At 41.9% G+C, this 13,248-nt stretch overlaps 1 protein-coding gene across 1 annotated transcript in view; it reads left to right on the top strand.

Annotated features, from left to right (window-relative positions):
- The window catches only part of PRIM1 (DNA primase subunit 1), a 30,059-nt gene extending 17,170 nt beyond the window's left edge, over positions 1-12,889 (top strand). Inside the window, exons 9-14 of the mRNA XM_075593163.1 lie at positions 1,173-1,271; positions 2,306-2,435; positions 4,229-4,298; positions 4,967-5,061; positions 5,977-6,075; positions 12,113-12,889. Coding sequence (XP_075449278.1) covers positions 1,173-1,271; positions 2,306-2,435; positions 4,229-4,298; positions 4,967-5,061; positions 5,977-6,075; positions 12,113-12,132 — 513 coding nt within the window. The 3' untranslated portion in view covers positions 12,133-12,889. The remainder of the gene's footprint in view (positions 1-1,172; positions 1,272-2,305; positions 2,436-4,228; positions 4,299-4,966; positions 5,062-5,976; positions 6,076-12,112) is intronic.
- The last annotated feature ends 359 nt before the right edge of the window (positions 12,890-13,248 follow it).

Raw genomic sequence — 13,248 nt, 5'->3', positions numbered from 1 at the left:
TTGCTTTCCTGATTGTATGGGAGTACTGAGAATGTCATGACTTTAATCATGACCATTCTCAAAATCTGCTGATTAACCCCTTTGTATTGCTCTTGGGATAGAGGGGAATATCTCTGTTGTGTAATACTTCTAATACAGTGGTGCGTGAACCCATGGGCCCCTAGGATTCCAATGGTGGTCCCGGAAATTCCCTTCAGGCTGCTCTTCCCTTCCGTCTGCATTTTCTGTCACTGCTAAAGACTGATTATTAGATACAGGTCCAGTAGTTTATATATGTGTATATATACAGGCATACCCCACATTAACGTACGCAATGGGACCGGAGCATGTATGTAAAGCGAAAATGTACTTAAAGTGAAGCACTACCTTTTTTCCCACTTATCGATGCATGTTTTGTACTGCAATCGTCATATACGTGCATAACTGATGTAAATAACACATGTGTAATAGGCTCTATAGTCTCCCCGCTTGCGCACAGCTTTGGTACAGGTAGGGAGCTGGTATTGCTGTTCAAGAAGTGCTGACAGGCACATGCGTGAACTGCCGTTTGCCTATTGAGCGAGATGTACTTAAAGTGAGTGTCCTTAAACCGGGGTATGCCTGTATATGTATATATATAGATATATAGATAGATATAGTCTCTCTCTCTCTCTCTCTCTCTCTCTCTCTCTCTCTCTCTCTCTCTCTCTCTCTCTCTCTCTCTCTCTCTCTCTCTCTCTCTCTCTCTCTCTCTCTCTCTCTCTCTCTCTCTCTCTCTCTCTCTCTCTCTCTCTCTCTCTCTCTCTCTCTCTCCTCTCTCTCTCTTTTTTTTTTTTATATATATATATATATATATATATATATATATATAATCATAAAAATATAAATGTGGGGATGAGGGTAAAATAAAAGTATTGTGGTCCTCCAAACATTTATTCACGTTCTAGTGTTCATGATAGAGGAAAGCTTGAACACCTGGTTTTACATGTATTAAAAACTAGCTGTTCTAGGGCATACAGCACTTCCGAGCACCCGTCAAGTTTAATGCTTCTTCTGGGGGCCTTAAATAGAGTTGTTTGCTTTCACCCTCTTTGGACTGTTATTGTACCGTGTATAATGACGTATTAACGTATTTGACACATTTTGGCTCATTTAGGGTTGGAACTAGGGTCAATTTACTTGAATCCTGACTCACTTGTTCACTAATTCGGGAGAATCTCCAGCAGGATTTCCAGAAAGCCCGCTCTTCAACCCAGCGCTGGCAGCAGCTGAAAAAAGGTCTACAGAATCTGGTAGGTAATGCTGGACATGTGGACGATGAACATATATTTGGACCTTCTCGCTTTTACTTTACCTGAGCTAGCGAGATTCCTTTGTGTGAACCCCAAAGTGCCGACTGCAATCTCTTTATCTGACACTGGCACCAATGTTTAGTGGCGCAAGTAGCAGCAAGGCCTTTAAAGTTTTAATTCTCCCCCCCAATGTCTTGAATGTGAGCTCCATGTTGTGCCATTTAAATTGGATGGCCTATTTGTAGCCTTCTTTTCATTTTATGGAAAAGGCCATTCCCCTGTTCACGGGACAACCTTGGCTGCTCAGTCTAGTGACAACTTCTGCTAATTTTCATGCTGCTCTACTTGGAATGGAACTTTTTTTTTCATGTAGACTTTAAAGGGCCTCATCAGTGAGGCGGTCTTATCCTGAACTTATTAGATAATGTTCTTTACAGTGAGAGAAGCTTAGCAGCCTCTTTTTATATGTAGATTTTGAGCACATTTTTAGGAATAATGTACATAGATTTAAAATAATTCAGTCTATAACTAATGTATGTATATCTATATATAAGGAACCTTTTGACACCTCCAGCCATAAAACACATCCACACCGGGGAAAGGACCAGCACAGATAACATTCCAATAGACACTGTTTATAGTATAGCTTTTGCTTGCTTCATTCATTGTAACATCGCCGGAAGAAGAGATCAGTGTATCTCGAAAGCTCGCACAAATAAAAGCATTTCGTTAGCCACAGAACGGTATCATCTATTTATTTTTTGATTTTATATATATATATATATATATATTTATTTATTTCATAATCCAACTCTTTTGCATTAGAACCAGAAGTAGCTTTCCAATCCACTTTCTGTATACTGTAGTTTATATGGCATAAGAAGGCACGGCTTCTCTAAATATGGAGGGCAATACATTATTCATTACCCCTGTTTGTCTTTTGACTTGGGGACTAGCTGCACAGTGTATGTAATGAGCATAAAGAAATCTAGCTGCACAGTGTCTAAACCTTGTTATACCTTTGTACCCTATAGGAGTTTAAGAAAAGGCCCTGGGCTGACCAAGAAATTATGTTGCAGTATTGCTATCCTCGCTTGGATGTAAATGTCAGCAAAGGACTCAATCACTTGTTAAAGAGCCCGTTCAGTGTACACCCCAAAACAGGTAACCGAGTCCAGGGATCGTGCCCTCCACATCGCATTACTAGATTGAGTGGTGTCACACAAACATAGTGACTCATCGCTCACCTAATAGTATTAGGTTAAAAAACTTGGTGCATAGGGAAAAATATAATATCTGACACTTGAACAAGTGACCACCAGGGGTCACTATAAGCCCTATAAATTGCACTCTGAAGTTGCAACATCCAATTATAGATGTATTAATGAGTAATTAATAGGACCATTAGGGGATCCTGAGGACCCCTTACAACAGACTCAAAAGCAATATTTAAAATCAAAAAAATAATAAAATTAAATCTATCAATAACTTGTATTTGTTTGTTGTGTTATTGATAGATTTAATAAAATGTTATTATTATTTTTTTTTTTTTTAAATATTGCTTTTGAGTCTGTTGTAAGGGGTCCTCGGGATCCCCTAATGGTCCTATTAATTACAGGCATACCCCGCTTTAACATACGCAATGGGACCGGAGCATGTATGTGGAGTGAAAATGTACTTAAAGTGAAGCACTACCTTTTTCCCACTTATCGATGAATGTACTGTAAACATATACATGCATAGCTGATGTAAATAATGCATTTGTAACCAAAATAAATACAGTAGGCTTTATTCAAATAAAATGAATGGGAGCAAGCAAGGAGGTGAGAGGCGCGCATGTGGGTCAGTGCTGTATAGCAGCTCTCTCCTCTCCTTCTCGCAGTCTCTCTCCTCGCAGTCTCTCTCTCCTTCTCTCTGTCAGGCACGCACTCTCTCCTTCTCTGTCAGGCACGCACTCTCTCCTTCTCTGTCAGGCACGCACTCCTTCTCTCTGTCAGGCACGCACTCTCTCCTTCTCTCTGTCAGGCACGAACTCTCTCTCACTTAGTCACACACAAGCAAAGATTGCAGCAGAAGATCTTCTCCCCCTCACCGTTGCTCCGTAGTTCACATGCAAAGTTTCGCAGCAGGCAAGAGCGAGCTCTGAGGAGGGAGGGGGAGGAGGAGTAGAGCCAGGGGCTGCAGTGAGTGCTGGCGGAATCACTGGTTTAGCTGCAGATTTATGGAGCGGGAGTGCAGGGGGAACGGAGACAGATGGGAGGGGGAGGGCAGAGGGAACGGGGAGATCGAGTGCACCATAATAGGGACAAGCATGAAGGAGGTTGCGGTGCGCACGCCGCTGCCGCATGCGCACACCGCCCCCTGGTGTCCGTACTCGCGAAGCATGCGTACGTACACAGGGGTATGGTGCCACTAAAAATAAATGTACGTACTTGCGAGTGTACGTAAAGCGAGTGTACGTAAAACGGGGTATGCCTGTACTCATTAATACATCTATAATTGGATGTTGCAACTTCAGAGTGCAATTTATAGGGCTTATAGTGACCCCTGGTGGTCACTTGTTCAAGTGTCAGATTGAGTGGTGGGCAGAAGTTAACTGCTGAGTACCAGAAGAGACTCAAATGCAGAGCATTGTAAGAATTCGTGTAAATAGAGCGCTGAGACTTCCCTGACACGGGGAAGCTGCTTCACACGGAGAGGAGTGTCTGTACCAGGAAGCATAGACTGTAGTGTGGTACAGACAGGTGTAGTAAGACGACATGTAGAGGACCAGGTGTAACGAAGCAAGCAAAGCCTCCAAGATGCAATAAGTACAATATATTGTAATGTAGCAAAGATGTAAATCAGCGTGGTCTACCACATATAGCAATTCCGCTGACCAACTTCCTAGAAGTGGTGCATTTCAGGATCGTGTTCATCAATGTGCATTACTTATTTTTTGTTTATCTGTTTTTCAGGCCGCATTTCTGTTCCCATTGACTTAAAAACGTTGGACCAGTTTGATCCCTTTGCAGTCCCAACAATAAGGTGTGCGCCTGTCCTCTTATGATGTTTTGATTAAAACTAGAAAAATTTGATCTACCAAATCCTAACATCTTGCAAAGTAGTAGGGGCAAATAAATACTTGCCTGTGCCTCCATGTCGGCGCATGATATGAGGGGATTTGCTCCGCCCATCTGAAGGTAGGACACAGATTTCTGAACTTTTCCGAGGCCTTATAAGGCCCTCCTATGCCTGCGTCAGGTCGGTAGTCCGTGTCCCACAGGAGGACCACCTTTTTTTTTTTTCTTCAAACCGCTGCAAAGCCGCCATCACGCTGCTCTTGGTGTGCTGTGGTGGGGTGTTCAACCAGAATGTGTTTTTTATTTCCCGGTCAGTCTGATGACCCACCACAGAGGGCTCGGAGATTCCTAAATCACCTTTTATCCCGCTCCTCAGCTAATGTGGTTAGAGACGCATTCGACCCGGACACTTCCTCCCCAGTACGGCCGTCTCCCTGTTCTGTTGACCGGCCTGTAGTACACGTGGTTGATGCTTCCACACGGGGGAGGTTGCGGGGGGGGGGGGGTTGGAGTTGTGTCCTTAAGCAGGAACGCCGGTGACGTCATTTATATGCAGCAGAGAAACCAGCAGCTATTCCTAGAGGAAATCACATATAACCCATCTCATTTTCTTTGTGTAATGTTTCACTTTAGCTTGCTCTGTAGCGAGTTGGATACAGTGTGTAAGAAGGAGGAGGATCAAGAGAGCCCTGGTGAGGGAGAACCTGAGATGAAACGTCGAACGCGAGGTAATTTGTAGTACGAGCTGACCAGTAAATGCCCCATTATGAGTAGATGGTCTCGAAGAGGAGCACTCACAAAATAGTAGCTGTATCTGCTACGGTTGCACGTCCCCGGTCTAAGACGACTTGCCGCAGCCGCCTCTCCATGGCCAACTCGCCGCGAAGGTAACTCCTTCACCTTACCACTTACCCTAAAAGCCCCTAACCTGAAGTCCTTACCGTAACTCGTTAACCCCTTACCCTAACCCCAGATGCCAACAATAGTCTTCACCCTAAAAACCTAACACCTTGCCCTACAACCCCATACTCTTACCCTAAAATCTCTAACCATATCTCCTTACCCTAACTCCCTAACCTTACCATAAAACCCCTGAGGTTAATCCCTTAATAACTTGGCGGCAAGATGGCTGGCAGCAAGCTGCCCTCGGCGGTGAGTTGGCTGCAGAGAGACAGCCAGCAGAGAATTGGCTGCAGCAAGTTGTCCCATTTCTGCACGTACTGCCTGGGTTGCCACCATCTATTGAAGGCTAACCCGGAGATTTTATGCAATTAAATTGAACGTTTTTTGTATTTATTTATAATCTTCTTACATTCTCCGGCGGCTGCATCTCCCTGCATCTCCTCCTGCAAGGTCCAGTCAACATGAGTCGGCGACATCAAATGGCGCCGCGTTGCCATGCAGTGTTAAGCATCCCGTTGTCATGTCCACGTGATGCCTTTGACGGCGCGGAGTCATGTTGACGGGACCCTGCAGGGGAGAGGCTGTTGACGTGGCCACCCATCGTTTCCGGGTCATATCCAGAGTGGTGGCAACCTTGCGTGCAGCCAACACTTCCAGTAGACTACAAGTCAAAAATCATAGTATGCGTAGGGACATTGCAGGAAAAGTGAGATATTTTAACTGTGCTTCTATTGTTTCAGATTATAAGAGAACCAGTTTAGCATTGTATGTAAAAGTATTTGAGCAGTTCCTGGACAAGCTGGATCAGTCACGGAAAGGAGAACTACTTAGCAGAAGTGGTGAGTACTTGAGTAGTAGGAGCTAGGTTACTCATTGGACTTCAGTATTGACTAAAGCAGTAAATACAGATGTAACAAACCTTAAGGTTTGCAAAGACAAGAGTTCTCTGGCGCATGGATCATAAGAAAAAAGGAGAAGCAAACAGAAAAATAATGAGTGTGGTACTGTTTCTAATTTCCCCTTAATAGCCAAAATACAAATACACTTACATGTGTACAAAGATCTGAGTATTTCAAAACCATAAACTTGTAACGTTTCCTCAGTTTTAGTCATCTTTTTCAATACATCTTCAAGTAGTTTTTTCTTACATGAGACTTTCAAAAAAATATATAAAAAATAAACCATAGCATAATGGAGTTTTTGTTAAAAATAAGAATTAAAAAATGGGCAGTTATAGCACTCTCAAACGTGTGTCTTGAGCTTTATGCTTCATCTACCCACTAGAAAATTTCATAACTGTAGATAATCTTATAGATCTGGGAGGAAAACTCCATTTAGTAGGGACATGTTTTGTGCTGCAACACATGCGCTCTTTTCAATATCTTTATAGCATGTTTCCATATATGGGTTATCATCTCCCTTGGGTGGTATGTGATACATGTATTTTACATGACCATCAACGGTCTATTTACCCATATGTGTGTAACCCTTGTTCCCCCCACCCTAAGGTGAGATTTCCTGCAGTTACCTGGTGATGGTGCTACCTGTATGGCTCACAGGAGGGTCCGAGCATTCGCCGATAGTAGTGGGGATAATCGGGGCAGGCTTTTAGTGCTTGGTACCTTCTCTTCTGGGTACAGCGCCTCCATTCTCACAGGGCCTATAGGAATAGGTGCAGTCCTATGCGGAAAACACTCTCTCCTCCCCCTGAAGAACTACACCCTCAGGCAGGAGTATAAAACGGGAATGGTTCTTTATTCTTGTACAGCCGTACACAGCATACATTACAGCAGTGTTTCCCAATTAAATGTAGTCGTGGAACCCTGTTATATTTTGTACAACAGAATGGAACCCCTTAAATATTTTTAGCGTAACACATGAAAAAAATAAAAGAAATGCGCCGCAGGTGAAAACATATCTTGGTTCAAGATCAAATACCTTTAATGAAAGTTACATTTTTCCAGGGGGAAGGCAACTACATGTTTTGTCCTCTTTCACGTCCCATAAATAAATGCAGCCGCCCTATATACGTGCCCGTCAGGGGGGGGGGGGGGGGGGGAATAAGGTTTTACTCTTAATTAAATGATAATTATAGTATCGGATTCTTTGTTTATTATTAGTAGTATAAAAAAATGACCCCCACTGCCCTAGTACATTTTTAAAAGACCCCCGCTGCCCCAGTACATTTTTAAAAGACCCCCACTGCCCCAATACATATCTCCCTCGGCATACCTCAGGCGGGAGGAGAGTCTGGTCTCCTGCCCTGCGGTTGCCGGCGGTGCTGGCGGCGGGGGGGAGGGAAGCGGTGGCTTATGTGTAGTTAGGGCAGATTAGTAGACCAGGGAATACCTGGCTACATATGTAACCAGAATACGAGCATAAGAGTTGACCCTCTCAATTTTTTTATTATTTTTTTTAATTTCTATTTTTTTTTTTAATACATTTCTTTGAACGATTGGATCATAAATTATAATATATTGTGATGTTTTTGCAGTTTTTCTTAGAATCTCTTATTCTTGGAAATATACAACTAAGTATTTTCCTGGAAGTTTGAACAAAGAAATAGACTTGCACATAATTGAAGGATGTATATGTATCCCTCATTTTTTTTATATAAGGAGAAAATGCATATTCCCAAACACAGACATATTTGAGATAAAGCAAGGATAGGTAAGGCGTAGTGTAGAAAGGGAATGTTTTATGCATGGGAACACAATATATTATCATTTATGATCCTCTCGTTAAATGTCTTTATAAAAATAAATAAAACATCTTAAAAAGAGCTTCAACTCTTATACGCTTCTGGTTACATATATGGGTAAATAGACGGTTGATGGTCTTGTAAGGGGAAGCCTAAAGGCGAAATGCATAGGGTTAGACTTTTTTTTGAGTCTTCCGTAACTGTTCGGCTTCCACTACGCATACACACGAGACTGTGACTTCCACCGTTTGTGAGTGCCCCTCTTTTTTTCCTTTTCTTATTTTTAATAAAACTGTTATGCTACGGTGTTTTAATTCTTTTTTTGAAGACGTAAGAAAAAACTATTTGAAGATCTATTGAAAAAGATGACCAAAACTGAGGAAACGTTACAAGTTTATGGTTCTGAAATACTCAGATCTTTGTACACATGTAAGTGTATTTGTATTTTGGCTATTAAGTGGAAATTCGAAACAGTATCACAAGATCTTGATTTTTTCCTGTGTGCTTCTCCTTTTTTCCTCTGATCCATGCGTCAGAGGATTCTTCTCTTTGCATCTCCATTCTGAGGGGACTTGGAAACCCCGCCTTTGACTCCGGCAGCAGGACGAAGTAAAACTTTGGAATCCTCCGATTTTAATCAAGCACCGGACTTATACACTTGCCATCTGTATATCTTTTCCAATTGAATTATAACACGGAACATATACTTTTATAGACCAGTTTTGCTCATATTGGGACAACTGGACGAAGAATTTTCTTATTATACAAATAGGAATTTGAAGGTCAGCGCTCCTTTTTTCCTTTCCAAAACTTCGAGGCTTGCATATTTCTGTGCTACCGATGGATTAATGTGGGGGGGGGGGGGTCCGAACCGGAAACATGGACCCGGCATCGCGGCAGGCACTGTCCCCAGTACCGCGAACGTTTGCTGGGGACTGTAATTGTTGCTACATCTGTACTAATTATCTCTTATAGCAACGCCTGGGTTTCATGTAAATGAAAACAAAACAAAGATAATTTCTTGTTCCAAAAATCTTACAATCTAGTTTTGTTACTGCCGGCGTGAACAATGAATCATTTCGTTTGGTTGTACTCCCAGTTTCCAATGGGGGCATCAGAATTGACCATCAGTAAAAATGCATTATCTAATATAGAAAATCTGTGGAAAATATCAATGAAGTATCTGATTTCTGTTGGAGCCAGCTGATGAGCCTCAGCATTTGCCAGGTCAATATTTTAGAATAAATGGATATGAGCATATATAGGTAGCCAATACATTTGCTGTAGCTGCATAGTACAAGATTAATTTCTATGCTTGGTAATCACATACCGTACAGCAGACGTTTTAATCGGAGGAGACTAATACATTTCAAAGGTTATGCCGCTATTAATGAATTGGCATAATCTAATTGGGACAAGACCGGGATCATACACTAAAGGTTTATTAGCATAAACTGTCACATGCTGTCTTGTTTTCCATGACGAATGGTATCTGCAGCTCATGGCCGTAGAGAAAATGCATTCTTTAAATAATTTGTTGATAATGTTACTGATCACTATCAGTTTCTGACAGATTTGGGAATTAATCCGGTGAAGATGAAAAACATTTCTATAGAATGTGTTGTTTTTTTTTTGTTTTTTTTTTAAATTATTAGTGTTACAGCTCAGAGTGGTAGATGACATGTCCCGTTCAATACGACAGCGGTGCGCAAACTGGGGGGGGGTGCGACCCCCGGGGGGGGCGGCGCGGGCGGTTGCAGAGGTCCTGTGCTTCCCCTACTCCCCCCCCCCCCACCCCCTCCTCCCAGGCATTTAAATTAAATGCCTGGGGACCGCGTGAGGCCTCTGCAACCTCTACTTACCGGGATTCAGCCGGCTTCAGCACGCATGACCATGGCAACACGGCGTCAAATGATGTCATGGTTGCCCTGGTAACATGGGGTCGCAAGGTAAGGAGGAGGGCGGCCAACGGGGACAGTATGGCGGGGGGGGGGGGGGCAGCAAAAAAAAAAGTTTGCGCTCCTCTGCAATACGACATGAGATTTGTCATAAAATCCTTTTACAAATTAGCTATTAAATTATTTTATAAATGAATGTAGTGAATTGTGGCAATTATCACTAGGTAAATTAAAATCTCCCATATTCAACATTTTTATCACGTGTAATACACAGGTGAGGGTGGTAGCAAGCCCAAATCGTCAAACAAACCAAACACCTGTTAAATGACACCTGCCATTAACTGTGTCAGACTTGTTATATTAATCAAGTGACACTTAAAATGGCGGTGGTAGGTTTAACTTCCAGACCACTCCCCCCGGCCCCAACAGGTAAGGTTTTAAGGATATCCCAGCTTCAGCACAGGTGTGGCTCAGTCGAAGACTGCATCACCTGTGCTGAAGCTGGGATATCCTTTAAAACCTGATCTGAGGGGGGGGGGGGACTTGAGGATTGGAGTCTAGCACCCCTGGGTTAATACCAGTTGTTTTATACCTACTGTATGTATGTATGTATGTATGTATGTCTATAATATTAACTTTGTTAAAAGGTCGTTGTCTTTTTCCCCATCCTAGATATAAGGTAATCAGATTATAGGCACCACCTCCACACCTGAGAACCAGTTAGCAAGTAGGACAAGTGTAAGGGCAAGGAAGGCAGTAAACTGAATTTAGAGTTGCAATGTTTGTTTTTTTGTTTGTTTTGTGTCACGCATAAGCATTTAGAAATAATTTAAAGTGTGTTCTATTTGTAAAGAAGGTATCAATTACCAAATTTAACCTGTTAAACATTAGTCATTATTTAAATTTGGACCTGTGAGTGAGTCTTTACGGAAGTCAATTTAGATGCCCAGAATAAACATGCAGGAGGTAGTGAAAACGTGGAAAAAAACGTGCGATTACACCACCAGTGAACAATCTCTATGCAAATATTTTACTCGCAACTCTGCCAAAATATAGTGCTATATGATGCATGTTTGTTGCAACTAGTTGCTCCATGTGAACTTGCAAAACATTTAAAAATAAAGACGCCAAGTAAATGAAACCCTGGTCCATGTTCAGCGTGTATAGGTCCTGGCACTTTTATATGACTGGTGCCCCGTCAGACCGCATCATCAGAGGGGCAGAAGGGAAACATAGAAACTAGCCTATGACCTAACTGAGTAGGTGACAGTTTTACACTAAATCTGGGAGAGGGAGTGGCTCAGTGAGTAAAGACACTGACTGGCACTGAGTTTGAAGCAGGGGAACCTGGTTCAATTCCTGGTGTTGGCTCCTTGTGACCTTGGGCAAGTCACTTTATCTCCCTGTGCCTCAGGTACCAAAAACACAGATTGTAAGCTCCACGGGCCAGGGACCTGTGCCTGCAAAATGTCTCTGTAAAGCGCTGCGTAAAACTAGCAGCGCTATACAAAAACATGCTATTATTATTATTATCAGTAAAAGGTTTACCTTTACCACAATAGCGATATTAAGTTATGTATCGCACTAACTATTTCGCGATAAATACCAAATAGAAGGGAAAAAAATCTAAAGTCATCACAACTGTTCCAGGTAATTTATTGTGAGATATTTCTTATACATATGCATTTCTTAAATGTAAAAAAGCAAATACATTTTAGTGTATATTAATTGTACGAATGGGGGGAAAAAACAACTTTGAAATGGAAAATAATTTTACAATAAATGAACTAAGCCCATCTCTCTCCATGCGCACCATCAGTGCCCCTGTCCTGCACACATTTAAGGGAAGATGGTGGTTATGAGGGAGGGGATTACCAGCAGAGGGATTGAGAATGAGAACCTGTGACAGGGCTTCCAGCTCCGCCCCCCTACCCTTTCTCTGCCCTCTGTAAGAGATGCACAAAATGACATTTACCGAAGGCTGATTGGGCCGCAGGACCATGTGTCAGGCCGGCGGGCCGCGTGTATCACAGGCCTGGGCTAGAGTGTAGGAATGCATCGAAGTCAACAGCAATGTAATTTCTGTCACATTTGTGGTTGATTATGGCATTGCATCCCATGTAATGCATGTCCTGTGCGGACTTGTTTGTACATAGCATGCAGAATGTCTTTCAAGTCTCCCATCAGCTGAAGGGCACATCCAGCTGTCTTTTAGCAGAGCTGTTAATGTACATTCTGCAAGGTTAAGGATTGCTCTTCTGCTTTGTCCCTTTTTAGATGTGAAGAAGGACTTTTGAAGTTATCTTTGCCAGCTGCTGACCCCATGAATAGCATCATGTGAAGCCGTGAAAATGCACGCATGTCGTGTGCACTTCTACATGGTCACTGCTGCTAACCTCTGCCTTGTGTAAGACAGCTTGCAGACAGTACTGATTTGCCCCTGACATGAACATTGTGGCTAGGTTATTTGTTTGCTCACTGATAATTCTCTGTGAACATTTTGTTTTGGAAATGGAAAGGCAACAGTCGGGTGTCTCCCTTTTTACGGTTTCTTTTCTCGCCTTCAAAATATATCAACATATCAGAGCATGACGCTTCTCCGATGATCTAATATGGAGAGGTCCACAAAATTGCATCCAAATGCTTTCCAAACGTCCCTTTATTAGTATATGTGAAATCTTCTGTCCTCCCCATCTTGACACTAGAGCAGGGGTGGGCAACTCCAGTCAAGGGGCCACCAACAGGTCCGGTTTTCAGGATATCACTGCTTCAGCACAGATGGCTCAATCAGTGGCTAAGTCAAAGACGGTACCACCGGTCCGGAAGCCAGGATATTCTGAAAACCTGGCTGGTTGGTGGCTGTTGAGGAGTGGTGTTGTCCACCTTTGCTCTACAGCTATGTTGATTTGATATGTTGCTGGGTACATAAGTTTATAAAGCGTCAAGTGATAAGCCCACTCTTCAGTTGTGGTTGAAAAACATTGATATTAAATAAACATAACAATTTCTTTTTGAGGTTTTGTTTCTTTGATCAATTAAATTGTATTCCAACAAGTTGTTGCGTTTCATTTTGAATGGATGAGGTGGAAGAAATAGCTTGGGAATTTTTTATTATATATATATATATATAGATCTATATATATATATATATATATATATATATATATATATATATATATATATATATATATATATATATATATATATATATATATATATATATATATATATATATAATATGCAGTAGCCCAAGCTGTACTGCGTTTGGAGAAACATTTATTTTTTAACACAAATCAGATACACTTAAGCACACCGAAAAAAAATCCACTTTCTTTTTCTCTCGTCCGGAATAAATGGAAAATATGAGGAAATTGGTTGCAAAAATTGTGATCATTTTGCATGAGTATATTCTA

This window comes from Ascaphus truei, chromosome 3 (assembly GCF_040206685.1).
Source record: "Ascaphus truei isolate aAscTru1 chromosome 3, aAscTru1.hap1, whole genome shotgun sequence".
NCBI classification, from domain to species: Eukaryota; Metazoa; Chordata; class Amphibia; order Anura; family Ascaphidae; genus Ascaphus; species Ascaphus truei.
Note: the sequence above shows the minus strand (reverse complement) of the source record. Positions and strands in the feature narration are given on the sequence as shown.